The sequence below is a fragment of the Triticum urartu genome, chromosome 4A, assembly GCF_056163025.1.
Source record: "Triticum urartu cultivar PI428250 chromosome 4A, HENAU_Tu73, whole genome shotgun sequence".
Taxonomy (NCBI): domain Eukaryota; kingdom Viridiplantae; phylum Streptophyta; class Magnoliopsida; order Poales; family Poaceae; genus Triticum; species Triticum urartu.
The window spans coordinates 34,738,801-34,761,248 of record NC_141876.1 but is presented as its reverse complement, the minus strand read 5'-3'; the positions used below and the strand labels follow the sequence as shown (position 1 = coordinate 34,761,248).

The 22,448-nt window shown below is 41.9% G+C and overlaps 2 protein-coding genes across 2 annotated transcripts; one reads left to right on the top strand and one right to left on the bottom strand.

The window, feature by feature from the left end:
- Positions 1-12,292: 12,292 nt before the first annotated feature.
- LOC147974629 (uncharacterized) lies at positions 12,293-15,867 on the bottom strand. The gene is made up of 6 exons (XM_087520099.1): positions 14,307-15,867; positions 13,402-13,952; positions 12,768-13,094; positions 12,626-12,706; positions 12,409-12,546; positions 12,293-12,326 (listed from the first exon to the last, which is right to left on the bottom strand). Exons 1-6 carry the CDS (start codon positions 14,976-14,978, stop codon positions 12,293-12,295), a joined length of 1,803 nt encoding a protein of 600 aa, XP_087376225.1. The 5' UTR covers positions 14,979-15,867.
- A 3,315-nt stretch (positions 15,868-19,182) lies between these two features.
- LOC125550458 (uncharacterized) lies at positions 19,183-20,769 on the top strand. The gene is made up of 2 exons (XM_087517634.1): positions 19,183-20,324; positions 20,413-20,769. The coding sequence occupies exon 1, from the start codon at positions 19,777-19,779 to the stop codon at positions 20,320-20,322; it is 546 nt and encodes a 181-aa protein (XP_087373760.1). The 5' UTR covers positions 19,183-19,776; the 3' UTR covers positions 20,323-20,324; positions 20,413-20,769.
- The last annotated feature ends 1,679 nt before the right edge of the window (positions 20,770-22,448 follow it).

Here is a 22,448-nt window from a genome sequence, read left to right as displayed (position 1 = left end):
TTTTTGAGCATGTGTCTAAAGAAGCGATGGCTTTTTTTAGCAGTAGAAATTCCTAGTGGTGATACTTAATTGTGGGACACAGCTAGTGGCATAAATGATAAAAACCCTTTTTTGTAAGTACAACATTTGGGATCACTTATTGTCATAATTCATAATAATTAACTACTTTACCTAGAACGTTGAATGGTTCAGGAACATTGATGGGTGGGGTATCGATTAACAGGGGAAACTTCCACGACGATAACATGTGGACTTTCAATATACATCATCATAAACACACGAAATTCTAACCGTAAATAGATACAGCCCACGAGCTATTTTATCTAGTCATGCATGTAAGTCATAAGTCTTTTTTTTGCATTAGTACATCTGTTGCTGCTCTGCCATGTTACATCATCAGTTCATGCATTTTTATGTAACAAGTGAATTTTGTTGCACTAAAGGCTGTTTGGTTAGTGACTTTGCCAAAGATTGCCATACCTAAGGTTAGGCAAGTTTGACCAACTTACGTGAGTGTTTGGTTCCAGCCACACCTTAGGCAAGCCACACTTGGGTCCCACATGGCATACACACAAAAAGTGTGGCAAGGTTTCCTTAGGCTTGCCAACTTGTGGCTCTCATTTTGATGAACTAACCTTAGGCAAGCTTGGGGAAAATGTGTGGCAAAATGTGGCAATGCTAGTGCTCTCTTCGACATGTATGATTGATCCTTCATTTTTTTACTATATGGTACTATCCCATTTAGTTGCTTATGTACCAACTAATAAGTTATGCATTTATTTTTTCAACATCATTTGAAGATATTTTACGCTGTCATCAATTACATTATGTTTCATAGACTCTGTGCCTGCTGAATTCTCATATTAGATATACTTACGCAACATTTGGTACTACATGTAGGTCCTAAGTGACGACGTCGACAGCGACCAAGAAACCCAGAGGATCTACAGGAGGCAGAAGGCGAGGGAGCTGAACAGTGGTGTGCTCGAGAAACGTATCAGACCAAGAATCAGAAGGGGGGGCTACGGATGCCCTTACTGCAACAAGATGATGAAAGGCGACCTGAGAAGTACCATCAACCATGCAGTCGGAACATCCCAAGGCAACATCAAGAATGGCCACGCTTTCAGGGGGAAGCACGCCGCGTATGTCGCGTATGCCGAGTACTTGATGAGACTTCTTTGAGGCTTTAGGGAAGTGCGCACCCTCGCAGCTAGAACTGATGCTCTTTTGGTTTTAACTATGCTAAGTACTACCCTATGCTATACTTTGTTGGTGAACGTTTATGGTCGAACTATGTGCACCAGTACTACTAAGTGGTGCTTGCTTTTGTATATATGGAAGTGTTGAACTAAGGTAGAACTATGTTAATTGGTGTGTGGTTTGGCATCTCTGCTTGTTAAACTCGTGCTCATTAATCATCGGCTCATTTAGATTAAGTAGCATAAAACCCTGATTGGCTAGGTTCGTTTGAAGCTAGTTAAGCTTGTGAGCGCTCGTTAACAGATTCTGATGTGTTATGGTATACATGATGAGTGTGTACATGTGGTTTTCAAGAAGGAAGATGGTGACTCAAAAAGGAAATACACTAGTTTGCTGCCTAAGGTGTTGATCCAAGTAATACTAGAACCATCGTGTTTGTGGCGTGGCTACATGATGATCACAAAGTCTCGATTCAAGTAATACTAGATCACTTGATGACAATTTGATCTGATGTTTTCACAAGTCTTGAGCATTAGGGTTTATGTACACAATTTTCAACCCCCTACCCATCCACCACGGACACGGTCTTTGGATTGCATCACGTAGATGTACAAAATCCAGTTCCTAGCTCCTGCCCCAAGCGCCTACGCTTGTGATTTTTTTTCCAGGATCCTAAATAAGCGTCGCTGCATTGAAGGTGCCCAACGCCGACCAATCAACGATGAGACAAACGTGAACTAACCGCCATGATTTACGTGCATGTTTAAATTCAATATTTAGGAATTAACAAATAAATTAAACAAATCAATTGTTTTTACATCAAAGCCGATGACCACTAGTTCTGAATTTTTGTAACTTTTCATCTGCCATTGCTTTGTTTCTAAAGTTTTACAACATATTAAAAAAATACGACATGACACGTGCGTTACTCCTAAATCCTGGCTGTGCACGATCGTGCCCATCTCAAACCTGCCTAGCAGATCAGGGGCGGTGTGAACAACGCATGGGGTGGTGGAACGTGGCCAAAGTAGTACTAATTAAGTCATCCCAAAGTCTAGAGCCGGCCGCTCTGCTTCTCGATTATTAAACTCGTCGTCGGCCGCGTCGTCCTCTTCCCCATCCACAAATCCACAGACGAGGGTTTTCTCCTCCCACGCCTCACCGCTCGCCGTGCACCCTTCCCGCTGCTGCACCTCCTCCCTCGAGATGCCGCGCGCCTCCGCCGTCGAGATGCCGCGCGCCTCCGCCGTCGAGATGCCGCGCACCATGGGAGGGATGGACCATGCCGGGGGTGACGCCCGGGCCACCGGCGAGGGGTCGAGCGGACAGCAGGGCCGTCTTGACATCCTCGCCACTGTCCTGGATCTTCATCCGGAGCAAGTGGCTCCTCCGCCTGTGCAGGTGACTCTTCTGCCGCGGCTGCTGACTCCTCCGCCCGAGCCCGTGGTCGACGGCGACAACGACGGAGAAGAGGTCGGTCATTTATCTTCGTTATTGGGCCAAATCCAAAGTTTTATCTGGTCAGTGCTTTCCTTCTTTTTTGGGGAAGACTAGGGTTTCTGTTTTCCTGCCTAGATTCTGTAGATCTAGGTTCAGGGGTAGGTCCACATGGGTGCATGGGTGTACATCTGTACGCACCAATTTTTTGGCAGAAAGTTAAGGAAGGTGTATGCAAGGTAAAAGGACTAAAAGTGGTGTTTGTTCACTAAACTTCATGCCAATTCGTATAAAACTGCTTGCTTCTTGGAGCCCAATTATCATTGATTTCATTCTATGGTCATGCAGTAAATAATCCTCATTTTCTGTCATTCATGAACATTTTTGATGGAATAGAAATTATTTTCACATGAACATTTCAGATATTACTCCCTCTGTATCAAAATTATTTGTGGGTTTTTTGTTAACGATATAAATTTTTGAACACCCTAGTGTGAAATCTTGGATCGGATGATGTCTAGCTAGGTTACATTTGTTGAGCCATGTATATGTCATTTTTTGATCTATATAAGTTATTGTGTTAATAATCTAGCACGGGCGGGCTTGATGTCCTTGTTGCCGTCCAGGTTCTTCGGTTGCAGCAGGTGGCTCATCAGCCGGAGCAGGTGGCTCCTCTGCCGGAGTAGGTGGCTCCTCTGCCGCAGCCGGTTCCTCTGCCGCTGGTTCCTCTTGTGCCCGAGTTTGTGGTCGCCGTCGACGAAGAAGGCGTTAGTCATCTATCTCCTTTATTATTATTGTAAAATCCTAGATTTTGTCTGGTTTGTCCTTTTCTCTATTTTTGGGGAAGGACATGGTTTCTTTTTTTCTTTAATCGATGAGATGCCTATCCAGATTGTGTAGATGTGTTACCTAACTTGCTAGGTTACATGTGTTGAGCACTTTAGAGGTCATTTTTTGATCTATATAAATTGTTCTACTAATAATCCGGCTATGGTTGGTTATTGTGCTTATACTATTTCGTAGCTGCACCTTGGAATTGAATTTCCTATGCAGATGATTGTGATAATAACATAAAGATTGATTTGGGCTGAGCACGAGTTATGCACTAGGCAAATAAGGTCTTAAAATGTTGAGTAAATGCTTTGCTGGTTTTGTTCTTTGAGCACTGATTTTTTGTTTTAATTTAATGATCTACCCAAGTGATTGTGACAATGATTTTAAGCATTGATTATCTCTAAGCAGCGGCTAATGCATAAAGAAGCTGGATTTCATCACTGTTTTACTTGAGCATTGTTAATTTGTTTCTTTGTAAATAAAAAAATTTGGATCGCTTCTTGTCAGAATTCATAATAACTACTTATCTAGAATGTTGAATAGTTAAGGACCATTGACGGCCGGGGTATCAACAGGGGAATCTGCCACGACGATAACATGGAGACTTTCAATATCCATGATCCTAACCACACAAAATACAGGGTGGCTCTTTTATGACAATGGACTGGATGCAATAAAGCAAGAGAATGGTCTTATTTTTGTAGCAATTTGCGGTTAGCTAACGAGATCCATAAGATAGACAACTGGCGGTATCTTTAAGATAGAGAACCAGGAAATAGTAGCTGGATATGGTAGTCAAATCTTACTAATTGACTAGCAAATACTCCCTCCGTTCAAAAATAGATGACTCAACTTTGTACTAACTTTAGTACAAAGTTAATACAAAGTCGGGTCATCTATTTTGGAACGGAGGGAGTATATCAGTGAGCAAGGGAGGTGTGTTGGAAGCTTGGAGAATACATATGTAGTTGATTTTTTTACTGTTCTAGAGACGTCTCTCTTTTCCTATATTGCTAAATTTATAGAACTCACTACCTATTTTATCGAGTCATGCACCAGTGACACATCAGCAAGTCATCCATGTAAGTTTTAAATCTTTGCATTGGTACATCTTTATGCAGCTCTGCCATGGTACATCATCAGTTCATGCATTTTACGTCGTGAGTGATTTTTTTGCATTAAGTTGTGTGCTCTCATCGTCGTGGTAACTTTGTTGGGTGCTTGGCACATGGTTGATCCTTCATTATTTTCTATTATATGTTATCCCATTGGTTGTTTATGTAGCACCTAATAAACAACACATTTCTTTCATCAAGATCATTTAGGGTTTTGGGTTTACACTATCATCTATAATATTATGTTTCATATACTCTGTGCCTGCTGAATTCCCATTATTAGCGCAACATTTTTTACTACATGTAGATACTATCTGAAGACATCGATAGTGACGAAGAAGGCCAGATGATCTACAGGAATCGCAAGGGGAGGGAGCTTGTCGGTGGTGTGCATGCCAGACGTGTCAGGCCTAGTGTTGGGCGCTACGGATGCCCTTTCTGCAACCGCAAGGTTAATAACACCCGTATGAGTATTATCCAGCATGCACTCGGACGAGCCGCTAGCCACGCCCATGGATATGCTTCCAGGGTGGCACACGCGGCCCTTGCTGAGTTCTTGGAGGGGGTTTAGGGCAGTGCGCGCACCCTGGCAGCTAGAATGGAAGCTCTTTTGGTCTGAACTAGGTTAAGTACTACCTTAGTTTGTGGTATGTTGGCGAGACTTTATGGATGAACTATGTTAAGAAGTACCGTATGATTACTGTTCAACTATGGTACAACTATGCATGTTAAGTTGTGTGCCGACTACATATCTAACGTACCAGTGCAATGGAATTGTAGCCTTGAGCTGCATTCAGCTTGGTAGATGGAAATCCAAGCTTCTCTTATAGCAACCTAAGATTGGAATAATGATGCTTTAGTACACCATCCGTCCCAAAATTCTTGTCTTTGATTTGTGTAAATACCAACGTATCAAATCATGTTTTAGTCAAAATTTTGGGACGGAGTATTTTCTTGTTGTTTTTTCAAATTATTGTCACACGCCTTTTAGTTTATGACATCACGTGATGACATTGCTAGAATCACAAATGCATGCGAGACGTGACGACTATCGATGCATGGCTAGAGGTTCTAGATGGCCAACGGTGCATGGTGTGATGTCTACATGGCCACGGAGACCATCATGTTGGCTGTGGCGTGGCTACATGATGATCACAAAGTCTCGATCCAAGTAATACTATAGTGGCCTCTACGTACATTTCTTTCTCGGTTTGAAATTTCTAGATCAATTGATGACAATTTGATCTGATGTTTCACAAGTCTTGAGCACCAGGGTTTATGTACAAAATTTTCAATCCCCAACCCATCCACCCCGGACACGAACTTTGGATTGCATCACGTAGATGTACAAAATCCAGTGCCTGCCCCAAGCGCCTACTATTGTGATTTTTTCCAGGATCCTAATTAAGCGCCTAAATAAGCCGGTTGCATTGTAGGTGCCCAACGCCGAAGTATTTCCGCTATAGTAGGTAACTACCAATAACTCCCCGCATCTCTCCCCCTAGGGCACGCTCTAAAACTATCGCCGCCGCTCACACGCCCGCCTCGCTGCCGTCGGATATGAAATCCACTCGTGGAGGTCGATTGGCCGTCGTGACAGAGCGGGGCCATGGACGTGGGGGGCCTGTCATGGACGCCGTCGTGACAGATCGTGGACTTGCGGAGCTAACCACCGACGTCGTCGTCCATCGCATGGATGAGGATCCCCACGAGAAAGCTTTGGACTACTCAATGTCCGACCCAGAGAAGCATCGTGTCAACGAGGTGCAGTACTCCGTCGTCGATCACAAGCAGCAGCACATGCACGGCATGGACTGGAATTCTGTTACGGTAATTTTAATTTTTTTAACCCTAGATCTGTCTTCAAGTTTAAGGTTAGAGGTTAATCATTAAACCATCAATACATTGTTGAATTGGCATAATGGAATCTAGCTCTAAATATAATGTTGATCATCAGTACGTAATGATCATTATTTATTCAATCAATCTTTGAGAAATTAATGGTTCATCCACTCCACAATTTAGTGCGTTTTGGTTTTATGCTAAAAGTCAGACATCATAAAGGTTGTGCATGTTTATTGACAATTTTTTTAAAAGTACATCATATGATTTATGCTTTCATATGGATTTGATATTGCTTTTTTCTCCTTAAATTTTCAAAGTTAATAAATATTTACTTTAAAAATAATTTATAGGCACTACAGTATGAAACTTAGGGAATATTAGGTACTGTAAACAATGGTGCAGCTTATATCATACATAATTTAAACTTGCAGCCTTATTCTCATGATTATGCGGACATTTCCGAAGGAGAGATGGATGCACACACTCAGAAAACCCTTGAAGAATTGCAGAATGGACAGTGCAACGTGCTTAAGCGTATGGCATATCGTTGCGCGTTCTGTGGCAAATATCTGGACCCAGCTTTCATTAGTATTCTTGAGCATGCCAAAGGAGTTGCCAAAGGATACCAAATGAAGCATGGTGTGAGGGCGAAACACAAGGTGCTAGCCCAATATCTCAGGAATTTTTCGGACAAAGAGAAGGTCCGAAGAAGGCGTTATGAGAACCAGCATGCCAAAGAATAGATGAATAAACGAAACCATGAAGAAGTTCCGATTGGCATAAGTAGTCATTCGTGGTTTTTTTTAAATACCAATTAATATTTTAATTTATCATAGTTTTTGCAAAAATGTTACATTTATTAAATTTAATCATAAAAATGCATACAATTCAATTATTCATTTTTTCAAATATTTGCAACCTTGCATCTAATAGTTTACCATTTTATTGGTTAACCATTATTTTCATATATATATATATATATATACTGTGGAGTGCTTAAAATTATTCAAGATCAATTGGTACTGAAAGACTCATCCACATGCAATATGAACAGCAGTGTATTTTTAGGGTTTCTTTAAAAGAACACCTGTGGTCATGCTGATCTTTTGTGTTTGGCCAGAATTGGTAAAGCTACCAAATCTGCATCTGATCCGGCCCAACACTTTGTTCGTTTTGTGGGCCTGCACAAGTGGGAGGCAGAGAGAAAAGCGAGCGATGGCCCCAACCCCAACCCCACCCCCATTCCCAATCCCACCACACTTCGTTCTTTGTAGAGACAGAGAGGCGACGCGGAGGGCGACGGCTAGGGTTTGCCAAGCCGTCACCTTGGCCGCCCCCGTCGTCGTCAAATCGGCCGGATCTGCGAGGCCACCCACTCCCCCCTGCTCCGGCCACGATTCTCCACTGCTTTGTCGACAGCAAGGTCCGACAACGGCACCTCTTCTTCCCAATCCTTGTCGCGCCGCCCGAAGCTCCGGTGGTGCTAGCTTCGAACAAGTCTACTCCAGCCCCATCTGGTACCACTTCGCAGGTAAGATTGATCTTCCATGCCCTTCTAATGTCGATCTGACCTTAATTTTGCGATCTAGCAGCACCGCCCAGGTTAAAATCTGACACTTGCTTGTGTGCATGTTTCAGGTATTCGCAGATTTACTGTCAACTAGTAGGTCATATTGCAACAACTAATTTTATAGCAAGATATCTGACAATGTACTGCGTAATCATGGTTTACTTGTTCGTATGGGTAGTAATGGGTAAACACTTTCATGCAAGTAAGAGAAAAAGGTGGGTGTTGGCCAGCATACCTTGCTCGTCGACATAGCCTTCACTATGCTATCATCTTGCTTGACAGATGCTATCAAGTACTTTTTCCCCTGGAAAATGGCCCCCCACCGCTAGATATAGAAAAAGTATATTCACAGGAGCATACACATGTTTTGGTTTGTTGGGATAGTTTGAAGACTATGTATATGTATTTGCTGATGCTTAGTTATTAAAAACTAAAAAGGCGAGCACAGAAGCAGTCCATGAGGAAATTTGTAATGATGGAATGAGGATCAGTTATAGTTTCATGTATTACTCGATGGTAGTATGATGATTAGTGCATATTTTGAAGGATTTGTCAAGTATAGACTGCTCTTGATTGGTGCATGTTTTTGATGATATGTGCACATGTAATATTTTTGGTTGGTGTTGCTGATTGTTGTTACTTCTTACTTGAATTATGTCAGCCTATCTCCAAGATATGGTATGGGCTTGTTGGGGTCAATGAAAATTTCCTGTGAGCTAGTAGTACACATTGCAACAAATTCCTCACTGTTGGATTTTCTGACATTATACTTCATAATCATGATTTTACTTGTTGGTATGGGTAGTAATGAGTAAATAAATAGCAAGTATACAAAAGGGTGACAATTGGTCAGCATACCTTGCTCGTTCTCATAGCCTTCACTATGTTGTCACCTTGCTTGAGAGATTCTATCATGTCCTTATTCTCACTAGAAATTGGAAAATTAACCTCCACAGCTACCTCTAAAAATGTTATGTACAGCAGCAAATGCATTATTCGTGAGGGAAGGGACAATTTAAAGACTTTATATTTATTACCTGATGGTACCACACAACAGCCCATTAGGAAATTTGCAGTGATCAAAGGCAGATCAGTTATAGTTTCACGTATTGCTCGATGAGAGCAGTCAATCATGGTTCATTTTTACATGGCTACTAATTGGTTGGTTACCAATTTTTCTTGTCCAGCTCACAAAATTGTAACCTTGAAATATCCTAATTGGTTATGTCTGCCCAATGATTATGAGTCTAACCACTAGTCTTGACTAGTCGTGCGAATAGTTGTTGACTAGCTTTTTCGTGTAGATGTTTATACATGAACTACGTACTTAGCAAGAAGTATGCGAAAAGATTATTCACATTGTATATGGTGCTAACAAGTCATAATGGAAGACTGATTTCATATATCAATAACTAACATTTGCTCATTGCAATGCATGCAACAGGTTTGAATGGCAAGGGAAACCATCCTCATCAGCAGTGAAGAGAGTGATCACCGGACCACCTCAGATGATGCTTCAGATGGCACTTCACGTGGGAGTGACGGCTATAGCGGTGATGACGACACCTCTAGCGACTATGACACTGATGATAGTTCTGATGGAGATGGAGATGTGGACCACAATCCTATCTTGGCACTACGGGGTAAAGTTCTATTTGGCTGGTCAGATATTAAATGGACCGTGAAATATCGAAAGTTGATGTTTGAGTGACACTTGATTACCACACATTACTCTGTTTGGGTTCTAAATGACCTTCCAAATCAACATTGACTGAACTAGAGCTTACATGGAGCAGTGTTTAGTTGTTAGTTTAAAAAAATCAAATATTCAATTTGCCCATGTTTCTACGAGATATTGCTGGGTGGATGTGATTGGGTTATCTATGTCCTTCATTTCTTGATCATTGGAGTAGGCATTGACCATTAACCCAGTGCTGATGTTCTAGATCTTACATATGAAATTATTTACTACTCCGTCATCTTAATTTTTTTGATACAGGTCCTGGATACCATGTGAGAAAAGGAACTTTCGAGGATCGCATCTTCTACGGCAACCATGTATTGCTAAACGAGGATCGGTGGGACTATCTCAAATCCATAGTAAAGCAGTGCCAACCTCCCATACCATACTATGTCAGCACCGTCACTCGCTCGACAGTCATCAGAGGGAAGAGCAAGATGGTAAACACTTGGACTTTTCTTTTTGCAAATCATACTTCACTAGTGAAAATGACATCATGTAGAGACAGAGAGGAGGACGGGTGTGGTTGTGCAAATCATTCTTACTTTTTTGTGCAAATTATACTTCATTTGTTATGTAACATTATTTATTTCCCTGTGCAATCAGTGCTTCTCAAAGGAGTACAGTCAGGCCTACCTCAAAGATTATCTGCGAAAGCCCATGCTTGTGCGTGTCACCAGCGAACATTTTGAAGGTAATAAAAAGGTCTTGTTCAAGATGGGCAAGAAGGACGGGCGAGCGATCATGACGAAGAACTGGAGAGAAGTCGTTGAGGGCGCCAGAATGAAAGAAGATCAAATGGCTATCTTCAGGTTCATGGAAAGGAGTGGAGGTGGGCTTAGGGTGAACATGGCTAGTGGCATGAGGATTCGTTGACCCGCCGCAGTAGTTTGACGCTAGTTTTATAATCTGTATGTAATAGCCAGTAACTGCAAGTTGGTAGTATCAGCTTTAGGGTCCAGTAAGTGCAACTTAGTAGTAATTGGTAATTGGTAGTAACTGGTACTTTGGTGGTATAACTTTTGGGTCTGACTGGATATGAAGATCGTCCAGTAAGTGGAACTTGGCAGTAACTTGGTGGTAGTATGAACCCTATGTGGCGTAATATACTTGCTATGCAAGTCTATATATATAACGCACCCTGGTACCCTCCTTGATATAATTACCTTTATGGACTACAATTATATTCCTTTTTTGCCACAGTGATGCTAGTATTTTTAGAATCAAATCTAACCGGGTTTCAAATGGATTAGACACTACTTTCATTTTTGAACGAGGTTTGTGTGTTGGTTAGTACGAGTTATTTTGAAAATGCGGTTTGTATGTGTGTTGCACAAAAAAATGAAATGCAAAACAAAGAGCGGGACCTGTTTCTGTTACTTTCGAGATGGCATGCTATTTTCAAAATGATGTTTTTTTTAATTTGAAAACAGTATATACTAAAAAAACATGCTATCTTTTGAAAGGCGTAATTAAAAATATGTTGTTTTCAAAATCAGCACGCTGCTTTCAAAACAGCATATTTTAAAAAGCATATATTTTTTGAAATCAGTTTAAAAACAGTGTTATATTTTAAAAACAGCGTTATATTTTTAAAAACAGCGTTGTATTTTTAGAATGAGGCTGTTATTTTGAAATCAGCATGCTATTTTTAAAAACAACATATTCAAAAGAACATGATATTTTTGAAATCAGCATGCTATTTTTGAAATCAGCATGCTATTTTTTTAAATCAGCATGCTATTTTTGAAATCAGCATGCTATTTTTTTAAATCAGCATGCTATTATTGAAATCAGCATGCTATTTAAAAAGTAGCATATTGAAAGCATTATATTTTTAAAATAAGAATGCTATTTTTAAAAAATATCATGCTGATTTCAAAAACAGCATGCTATTTTAAAAGTAGCATATTGAGAAGAGCATTATATTTTTAAAAGTACCATGCTATTTTTAAAATTAGCATGTTGTTTTTTAAATTAGCATGTTATTTTAAAAGTAACATAATTTTAAAATCAGCATGATATTTTTAAATCAGCATATTCATTATATTTTATTTTCAATTGAACATGTTTTTTTCAAATGAGCATGCTATTTTTAAAATATCAGTATGCTTATTTTCTATTTGAAAATAAACGATTTTCAATGTTATTTGAAAACGAGGTTTCTATTAACGTTCTATTTTCTTATATATATATAAATTTTCGGTTTCTATTTTATATTTCAAGTATGAAATTTGACTACACTTTGAACAAATTTCAGCAATATATTATGTAAAAAATGAAAAAAATAGAAAACCAACTGCACTAAAAATGCATTGTTTCATCGATGTTGATAAATCATAACTAGCCTACCATGTCGACCCGTCCATAATAAAATGAGGGTGTATCAATCAAAAGAGGAATTCAGAAAAATAGTGGCAGTCCATCAAATAGGTCTAATACATGAGAAACAAGGTGGATCACGGCATGGAAAACTGTCTACTTTAGTTTGTTCTCAATTTTTCGACCCCTGAAATCCATTTGTTTTCTCTGCTTGACCCTGTGCATCTAAACATCCTGTCTCGACTTTACTTTAGCTTTCCTGCATGAAACAACGATTGTTAATAGGATAGAAAAGAAGATTTGAGCATGTACAGTACACTATAACAGGAAAAAACACTAACTTCACTGATTTTCTCTTCATAGCTACAGAAGATAACTTGACAGCTCTTATTTGCTCAGCATGTGGTACATTCCTATCAGGCCTTTTTGTCTTCACCACCCCTTTGGCCTGTTCTTTACTGCCCTTACTAGAGTATTTCCTGAAAAAGTTAAGAAACGTCAACACAGTACTAGAAAATACCCAACTTCTAGAGCGGACATGTAAGTACAGACACTAACTTCACTGGTTTTCCTCGCGCACCCTTGTCATCGTTCTTTTTCGTCCTCCCAGCATTGACATTTGGAGCGCCCTTGCGTTTTCTGCAAAAAATGAAATAGATGAATCTGCAGCCAGCATTCGAAAACATGTTTAAGTACGCACAATTGTGCTAATGCCCACTTGTTTGGTTTTGCGTAATCCTCTTCTGCAACCTCCAATGGTCTCTTTCTAGCCCTCCTCAGCCCACCATCTTCTGCATCTGAATCTTCCTCTTCTTCCTCATCTGAATCTCCCTCTTCTTCTGCATCTGAATCTCCCTCTTCTTCTGCATCTAAATCTTTCTCTTCTTCTGTACCTAAATCTTCCTCTTCTTCTGTATCTGCCTTTGTCTCTTCTTCTGTATCTGCCTCTGTCTCTTCTTCTGTATCTGACTCTGTCTCTTCTTTTTGCTTCTTCCTCCTTGTGCTATTTGATTTCCCCGATTTTTTCCTGCGTAAATTGAAGAAAAACATGTGAACACTCTCCGGAAGAACATATTAACACTGTAAGCATGTATGGAAATGAACAATGAGATAAACATGTGCACTAACTTTGTTGCTTTTTTTTTAATCTTCCTCTTCTTCTATATCTGAATCTGTGTCTTCTTCTGTCTCTGAGTCTTTATCTTTTCGCTTCTTCCTCCTTGTGACCTTTGATTTCCCCGATTTGTTCCTGAGTAAATTGAAGAAAAAGAGAGAACATATTAACATTGTAAGCATGTATGGAAATGAACAATGAGATAAACATGTGCACTAACTTCGTTGCTTTTTTCCCTCTCATCCGCTCGCGCCTGGATTTAATCCTCTTATTCGATTCTTCGGTAGTTGGTCTCCCTTTTGGAACTATTTTGATTGGATTTTCCATGTCATCAGTGCAGCATTCGCGAGCAGCAGAGAAGTATGCCGGCAAAGGAACAAATGATTTATGGCCTTCATCCAAATCAGTTTTTTCTCCATCAACCAATATACTCCGGAGGAACTCCATCACCTGTTCTGACTGTGAATCGCTAGCTGCGGCTGTGAATAAAGCGTCACTAGCCATGTTGCGTAGTTGATGATACTTATTCATGTGATCAGACCATACATGAGTATTAGCAGTCCTCGAAGAAGGGAACACTGGCTTGGCATGCATCGTCCATCTTTTCTTGACATATTTTTTTGGAAATGTGCGTACACCAAGATGATCCAGAACACAGAATATATGTGCGCATGGGTAATCCTGACTTTCCAACTTTTTACATTTACAAGCTGCATCATCCAGTCTTGCTCCTGTAAACAGACAAGTCATGTGATATATAAAATCCACAGGCTTAGCATCCACGCCTTGTGCATCCAACTTTTTTGCCTCCAACTCCTCACTGTCCTTACCTTCCAAGTGATTGGGATCCTTAGCATCCAGGTTTTTGGCATGCAAGTCCATACCATCCTTGCCTTCCAAGTCATTGGGATCCTCAGCATCCAAGTTTTTTGCATGCAAGTCCTCAGCATCCTTACCTTCCAAGTCATTGGGATCCTCAACATCCAAGTTTTTTGCATGCAAGTCCTCAGCATCCTTACCTTCCAAGTCATTGGGATCCTCAGCATCCAATTTTTTTTCATGCAAGTCCTCAGCATACTTACCTTCCTTACCTTGCAATTCTCTAGCATCCCTGCCATATGGGACTTTATCATATGGGGCTTTGCGCAAAACTCCAAACACGACCAAACCATCACATGCTACCCGGTCCGTGACCTGCCAATTTGTCCCTTCGACAATCTGACGCTTTACCTTTGGAAACATCACAGTTGTATAAATATAAGAGGCAGCAATCTCCAGAGGGTGTGCATTCAGCTTAGTGAAGGGTATCGTATGTGTTGCTACTACGTCTAATGCTGCTTCAGTCTTACGCATTATGGATACACAGTGCTCAACATGCTGCAACAAATCAACAAGTTGCATCTTCCTGTTCAGGTGCACATGAAGCCTTGAGTTGAGAGACTCACTCCTCTGATTACTCATCATGCCTAGGAAATATCTACCCTTTGTGTACGCAGCAGCCCATTTGTGTCGCAGCTCGTACATCCTGTTAACCCATGACGACCTCTTGCCCGTTGGTTTTATTTTGAACCGAACCTTATAAGCCTCCCATCTTTTCTCAAACTCATCAACATCCCAACGACAGTAAATGAATTCCCTAAATTGCTCCAGCTTTTCCTCGCGGAGGTGCATCACCATATTCTCCTCGATATGCCACGTGCACAAACGATGATCTGTTCCGGTCCACACAGTAGCTATTGCTCTAGCCATTGCACCGTCCCCATCGGTGATTGCTGAAATTGGTGTCGTCTGGGACATTGCCTCCAAAAATACATGAAGAAGCCACTGGTATGATGCAACTGTCTCGTCTGACACTAGACCGACCCAAACAAAACTGTGCTGCGGTGATGGTTCAGACCAACAAATGGAATAAACGGAAGCCTGTACTTGTTAGACCGATATGTACTGTCGAACACCACGACACCACCAAAGGCAACATAGTCAATGCGGGATTGTGAGTCAGCCCAGAATATGTTCCTCAAATGGCCTTCGCTGTCTTTTGTGTATTTGAAAAAGAATTCCGGGTCTGCTTTTTTCTGTGCAATCATATAGGTGAGCAAATATCTAGCATCACTGCCTTCTATCTTGCGCTTCTTCTAGACTGAAACATGGTTGTATAGATCTCGATCTATAAATCCAAGCTTGTCGGGACCTCCGGCATTCTTCTCCATTACATTCATAATCTGATGTGTTCGAAGTCCACCGACAGCATACTCGATGACATCGGCCTTTTGTGCGTCAGTCATTCTACGATGAGCCGACAAGTACGGAGTCAGGTCAGTAGGGACAAACAGATGGTTATGCTTGTCCACAAAATTCTTGACGAACCAGGGGCCACTGCTATCTTGTAGCTCAACCTGAAAAAGAGCGGGACACCCACATCGAGAAAGACCCCTCGGTGTTCTTTTTCTTTCAGTTCTGTTAAAGTGCTTAAGGGCCCGCCATCCTTGTTTGCAGCACTTGTATGTCCTTCTGTATGCATTTTGTTTCGGACCCGGACCCCTGTACTTCAGATCATCCTTTCTAACACCAAATCCTTTTTTCTCGCATAGCCTACGTAGAACATGTAGGCTTCTTCCTCAGTCCTGAACGTCTTCTTCACAATCTCTAAGTATTCCATACACTCATTCAGGTCTGAACCAGCCATGCCTTTATTATCAATTCATTTACCTTGTATGTGTACATCATCCATGTCTATGCCATCCTTGCTTGCATCCTCATTATCCTTATCATCCATGCACATACCATCCTTTCCTTTGGGGTCCATGCCTTTGCCTTTGTTCCCTCTATGACCCATGTCCTTGTCGTCCTTGCCTGTATCACCCAAGTTTTTGCTATCGTTGCCTTTATCATCCATGTCGTTATGCTGCCAGCGGAAACAGATAGTCAATGTTACGGTTGGATAGCATACGTTACCGAAATTATGCACTACTCTGCTTAAATAATTGATTTAATTTTTCATATCGGATTCATGTACCTAACTCAGTCCTTCAAAAGCTGTAAGTAAATATGCCTTGACTAAATCCAGAAATTTGTAATTGATTGTACTAGCTCTAACTGATGATCTCCTAACTAAATCCAAAGTCCACAAGTCCTTCAAATGCCTTGATAGATCCACCCTGATAGATCAATTATCTCCAAACTCCATTCAAAATTATATCATTAACTAAATCCAAATTATCTCGTAACAAAATCCAAAAGTATGTCCTAACTAAATCCAAATTATCTCCTAACTAAATCCAAAATAAGTCCAAACTCCATACAAAATAATTATCTCCTAACTAAATCCAAAATATCTCGAAACTCAATTCAAAAGTATCTCCTAACTAAATCCAAAATAACTTTCTTTGAATCCAAATCTGCTGACAACTTTCTCATGCCACATAATCCTAACTAAGTCCTTCAATATGTCGTAGCTACATCCGACTTACACTTCCTTTCAATCGTAATCTCATCACAACTTTCTGAAAACATAAACCCTAGTCCTCAGATGACATATCCTAAACCCTAACCAAATCCGACTGAAATCTCCTCACAACTTTCTGAAACGTTAAACCCTAAACCTCACATGACATATCCTAAACCCGAATCAAATCCGACCCCTATTGGTTCTATATGCAGAAGGGGCCAGAAAAGATTTGAGATGGCTAGGCACTTACAGCGAAGATCCGGCGTGAAAAAGTTGATGCACGTCGATGAGGATGATGTGGCCTCTCGGGTCGGGGAAGGTGGCGTCCGCTAGGGGAAGGATCTGGCGCCGCGACCCGACTGGGGTGACTTGCGATGGAGGGAGTGAGGGGGAGTAGGAGCAGGAGGGGTAGACACGGCGAGTGCGATCGGCGGCGATCGAGGGCGCCGGGGCGATCGGCGGCGATCGAGGGCGCCCGAGGCGATCGGCGGCGATCGAGGGCGCCCGAGGTTAGGGCTCGAGAGGAGGAGAGAGGACGAACCGCTCGAACCAAAATTCAAAAGAGTACGCATGATGATGGGACATCTATAATGAAGTGTTTTATTAATGCAATTAATTTAATCAAAAAATTTAGGACGATAATACCCTTGGACCAAATTGGGCCGATTAAAGGTAAAAAAATTAGGTCGAAAATACCCTTGGGCTTAAAAAAGGCCCAATTATTCTCATCCGTTAGATCGGCCATATAATACATGTGCTCTGGTGTATTATAATGCACCGTAAAATCTCCCTTTCTCTAACATAGATGACAAATTAAAAGTTATTCAACACCCACTGATTAAAAGCAGTGGAATGTTTATCTTTGATCTTGTGCTGGAGAAGAAGCAGCTCTGCTTTGAAAGATATCTTCCAAGCTTGAGGACTGTGTTGAATGTTTCTGAAGACCTTTCCATTTCTCTGAGTCCAAATGACCGGTTGCTCCATCCTATATATAGTGCATGCGTGGGGCATGCTTAGCTATCCCATTGCACCATCACGATCTCATCGCCAGCTACACACAAACGCAAGCACTCCGCGTAGATCATATACAGAGAGAGTTGGACGACCAAAACTATCTCGCTGCAATCAAGGCCATCATGGCTTTGCTCAAGTCTCTGTGCACCTTCCTCGTGGCAATTCTTGTGATCTTGTCTCGGCCGGGGATTCCCTTGCTGCTGTGGAGGCGAGGCCCATACGACTCCACGGTGCCGACACGGAGGCGTCGCTCGGTGAACGAGGTGGCCGGAGGCTGCTGCTGGCGAGGAGGGATGCCGAGACGTTCAGGGCGTCCAAAGGCGCTACACGATCAGATACTTCGAACAGCGGCAACAACACGCCAAAGAACCACCCATGAATCCTCAATTCAAAGATTCACCTATGAATTAGCTCTTCCCTCCGGCACCATCAAGTCTATTCTTTTGCTCTTGCTCGGGACCTTAGAATAAGGGAATAATTTCATTAATTTCATGGTGTCATCTTCTTGTTCGTGCTAACTGCTGTGGCCTGCTGATCAAGCTAGCTACGTAGTACATCCACATCAATCAGTTTCCACGTGCTTTTGTTACCATGCATTTTCAAGCATTTCAACGGGATGCAATTCCAATCTGTGCACTCTTGTACGGAAAAAATTACTTAAGCGCTCTCAAGCTCCATATTTCCTAGTCTACACTGCATACATGATTTAGCTTATCCTCTCTATATGGATCTTTTGATACTTTCTGTTTTGTCAGGATAGGTTATTGGTGGATAGATCAACTTCTTGCCCACCTAATATATGGAGTTTTACTTATGTCTGGTTTGAGAAGAGGTATGTGAAAATCAACTTTACCTTTCATCTCATATGAAACATCATTGCAACATATTTCTTGCAAGTGAGTAACTTATGTTTCTCAAAAAAATAATTATCCTATACATATTTATTAAATGCAATTTAGGCATGCTTATAATTATTTCAATGTTGTATTAAGGGCCCCGAGTTCTAGTTTCGCCTCGGGCCCCCCAAATCTCAGGACCGACCCTGCCCATGATCGATCGATCGGCTATACTCTGGTGGCGCGCGGTCGGCTCGAAACTTATTTGCGTATGGTGATTCAGTGTATAATCGAACTATGATGCATGCATGCATTAGCATTTACATAATGTATACGTTCGTGTGTTGGTTTAGCTTTGTGTATGATCACGCATGCATGGACATGTACGTGAATATGTACACAAATATTAGTAGTACGCATGCAGTGGCGGACCCACCATTGGGGCGAGCTGGGGCGGCCGCCCCGGGTCGCCGGCGGCGGAGGATCGACCCCCAGCTACCTATCTTTCCTCCGGCAGGCGTCACCGCGTCAGATTAATCAGAAGAACAGCGGCGGCGGTGTTTTCTTCTGTTCGTACGACAGCTAAGGGTCGAAGGGGTAAGTGACGGAGAAAGAGAATTGGGCCAGTGGACTGGGCTCTGTTTCTAATTCTATAGGCCAGGCCCAAACAGGCGTCTTTTCTTTCCTCGTCAAAGAAAGAAAAAAAACCCAATCGCTCAATCCAGATCCCATCGATTCCCGATTCGTTCCCCTCCATCCGCTCACGACCTAGACTGCTGCTGGCTGCTGCGCCGCCGCGAGAGGGGAGGGCGGCGTCTGCATCAACTCGCTGCTGCATCGTCAGGGGAGGGGCTGGGTACGTGCACTGCAGCGGCGTGGGGCGGTTATGCCGTGCTGGTGCTGGAGGCGGTCAGGCCAGCCGGCCAGCGGCGGGGCGGTAGTCGGGGGCTGTGCTTGAGTGAGCGTGATGGATTCCGATGAAGAGGTGGATTGGATAGGGATTGCTGCCGCTGTCGAACTCGAAGAAGCTGAAGCTGAGGCTGCTGCTGCCGAAGAAGCTGAGGCTGCTGCTGCCGAAGAAGCTGCGGCTGTGGCAGGGGAAGCGGCTTTGGCGCACAGATCAACCAACCAGAAGCGGCCACATGACTCCGACGACCGACAGGTATCCTCTTCTAGTCTTCTTGTATCTTTCCTTTGATATGTTAGTTGGAAACTTGGAATGTTGAATAGCAAATAGCCATGGGTGGTCGACAAGGTAACTATATTCAATGAGGTGCTGGATAGAAACATAGTTGAGATGAATAATCGATTTAGTGAAACTTCTACACGCTTGTTGAAGTGCATTGCTTGTCTTGATCCTAGAGACTCATTTAGCAACTTTGATCATGATAAGCTAGTTGAGCTTGCAAATATTTACTCAATTGATTTCTCTTCACAAGAGCGCTATCTGTTGACTGATCAACTCAACATATATATTGATGTGATGAAAAGAAGTACTGGATTCTTGGCTTGCGATAGTTTGAGTTCTCTTGCTCTCAAGTTGGTTCAGAGTAGACAACATCTGGTATTTCCATTGGTTTATCGGCTCATCAGACTTGCATTGACATTACCGGTGGCAACTGCATCAGTTGAAAGGGTTTTCTCAGCCATGAATATTATAAAGACTGATCTTCGAAACAAGATGGGTGATGATTGGCTTAATGATTTGATGGTTTGCTTTGTTGAGCGCGAGATATTTGCTGAAATTAGTGATAAAGAGATTATGGTTCATTTTCATGCCTTGAAGAACCGTCGAGGTCATCTACCTCCAGAACCTCGTGTTCATTATGCAATTACGTCTTAAAGGTATACCACCACCCAGTTACCATCAGATGACTATACCAAAATATACAACTCTCATCACACTTGTGCTAATGCATTCATTATTTTGTAGGTCTCATTTGGAAGTTGGAATTATGGGATCATATTGTGGCATAAGTGAGCATTTCAAGCGGGCAAGAGTCCATTTGAGCAGTCAGGAAGCCTCGGCGACTTTTAACAGTGTACTAGTTTAAATAGTATTTTCATCCTTTTGTTGTTGAATGCTATAAGTTCTGGTTGAATATAGCTGCATTTGTAGCGAAAAAAAATTAAACATTAAGTGTTCGCCCCGGCTAACTTCAATTCCTGGGCCCGCCACTGTACGCATGCGTGTTTCATTATTGCTTGTACGGTTTGGGATTGAGATTACTTTGTAAGCTGGACTTGCTTGAGTTAAGTTCTATGTAATATTGCCCGAAAATTCGCAGCCTGTTGCATTCTTCTACAACTGTTGATCTGCGCTGTCATCCAAAAAGTTGTTCCGACGGAAATTGGTTAAAAATGAATGCAAATTCTCAACCCTCTCAATACGAGACAATATACAATTTTTTATCTTGTACAAATACTTCGGCGGACTGTTCTTGTACTTCTTCCCTCCTATGTACATGGTGCATCCCCTGTCCTATTAGATACCTTTTTTCTTATTTCAACTCTGTTCGAGCCGTCCACTTGCACTGTTCACCATTTTCTTTTTTGGTTTCAGTACTATTCCACTCTAAGTGAGGTTTCAACACTCTTTGATCGTCTTGTTTCTCTATCCGATTTCCTTGTGTGCAATTAATTTCTTTTACCTGATGTGTACTCATCAGTTCATCTTGTTATGTCGCTTTGCAAGTTCATGTCATCGTTTTTCCATTAAAAATTGCTACTCTTTGTGCCAATTTTTTATGTTCCTAAGATACATGATGTCGTATCTCAAATATCCACTCTTTGATTCAACAATTCTATCCTTGTACAACCAAACCTCAATTTCTAGACTGAAAGTGCTAATTATCGACTAAAGGGAGGGTGAATAGGCGATTTTTATGAAAGTCTTCAAAACACGGGGGCTTTGAAGACAGGCAGTAGAAATGAACCTATTTATATGCAGCGGAAGGTAGACTACACTAGACAAGCCATAGTCAAGTAAGCAATGAAGTGAAAGCACGAGGATTATCAGCAGCTAGGCAGTATGGATCAGGATGGAAGATAGTATGAAGTCAAACAACAACAGTCTTCACACAGTGAAGTCAATCAGATCATGCAAGCAGGCAATGACTTCACGAAGACAAACTGTAATTAAAGAGAGGTAAAGGATGGAACCAGTTGCTTGGTGAGGACAAAGATTTGTTGGACCAGTTCCAGCTGCTGTGACAACTGTACGTCTGGTTAGGGAGGCTGAGATTCAACTCAGAAGACCGCGTCTTCACCTTATTCCCCTTGAGCTAAGGACACACAGTCCTCGCCCAATCACTCTGGTAAGTCTTCAAGGTAGACTTCCAAACCTTCACAGCCTTCGTTCACCGGGGATCCACAATGACTCTTGGATGCTCAGAACGCGACGCCTAACCGGCTGGAGGATTCACAGTCCTCAAGTGTAACAAGTCTTCAGATCACGCAGACAGAAAGACTTCAGTGATGCCTAACACTCTTTGGCTCTGGGTGTTTAGGGCTTTGTCCTCGCAAGGATCTCTCTCTCTCAAATGCTTCGGAGGTGGGTTGCTCTCAAATGACAAAATCCGTGCACTAACTCTGAGCAGCCACCAATTTATGGTGTAGGGGGTTGGATATTTATAGCCAGGAGACAACCCGACCTGATTTGTCTGAATGACCCTGGGTCACTAAGGGACTGACACGTGTCCAACGGTCAGATTTCAAACACACGCGACAGCTTGATTTGGGCTACAAGTAAAGCTGACTCATCCAGCTCTGGATAAGTTTTGCTCTCATTGTCTTCGCTCGAAGATATAGGATTTGGTTGAGCATCACTTCAGTCACTCTGACTTTGTTCACTTGGACCCCACTTAACAGTACGGTGGTTCCTATGACTCAACAAAGAAGAAAAGGAAACTATGAAACAACTATGTCTTCACAATCCATAGTCTCCATGCGATGTCTTCTCATATCATA

Excerpts from the sequence above, each read along its gene's own strand:
- LOC147974629 (XM_087520099.1), bottom strand. The coding sequence starts at position 14,978 with ATGTCCCAGACGACACCAATTTCAGCAATCACCGATGGGGACGGTGCA. Across the intron at positions 12,707-12,767 it reads AAGTGGGCATTAGCACAATT|AAAACGCAAGGGCGCTCCAA; the intron begins GTGCGTACTTAA and ends CATTTTTTGCAG. Across the intron at positions 12,327-12,408 it reads ATGAAGAGAAAATCAGTGAA|GAAAGCTAAAGTAAAGTCGA; the intron begins GTTAGTGTTTTT and ends TGTTTCATGCAG.
- LOC125550458 (XM_087517634.1), top strand. The coding sequence starts at position 19,777 with ATGAATAATCGATTTAGTGAAACTTCTACACGCTTGTTGAAGTGCATT.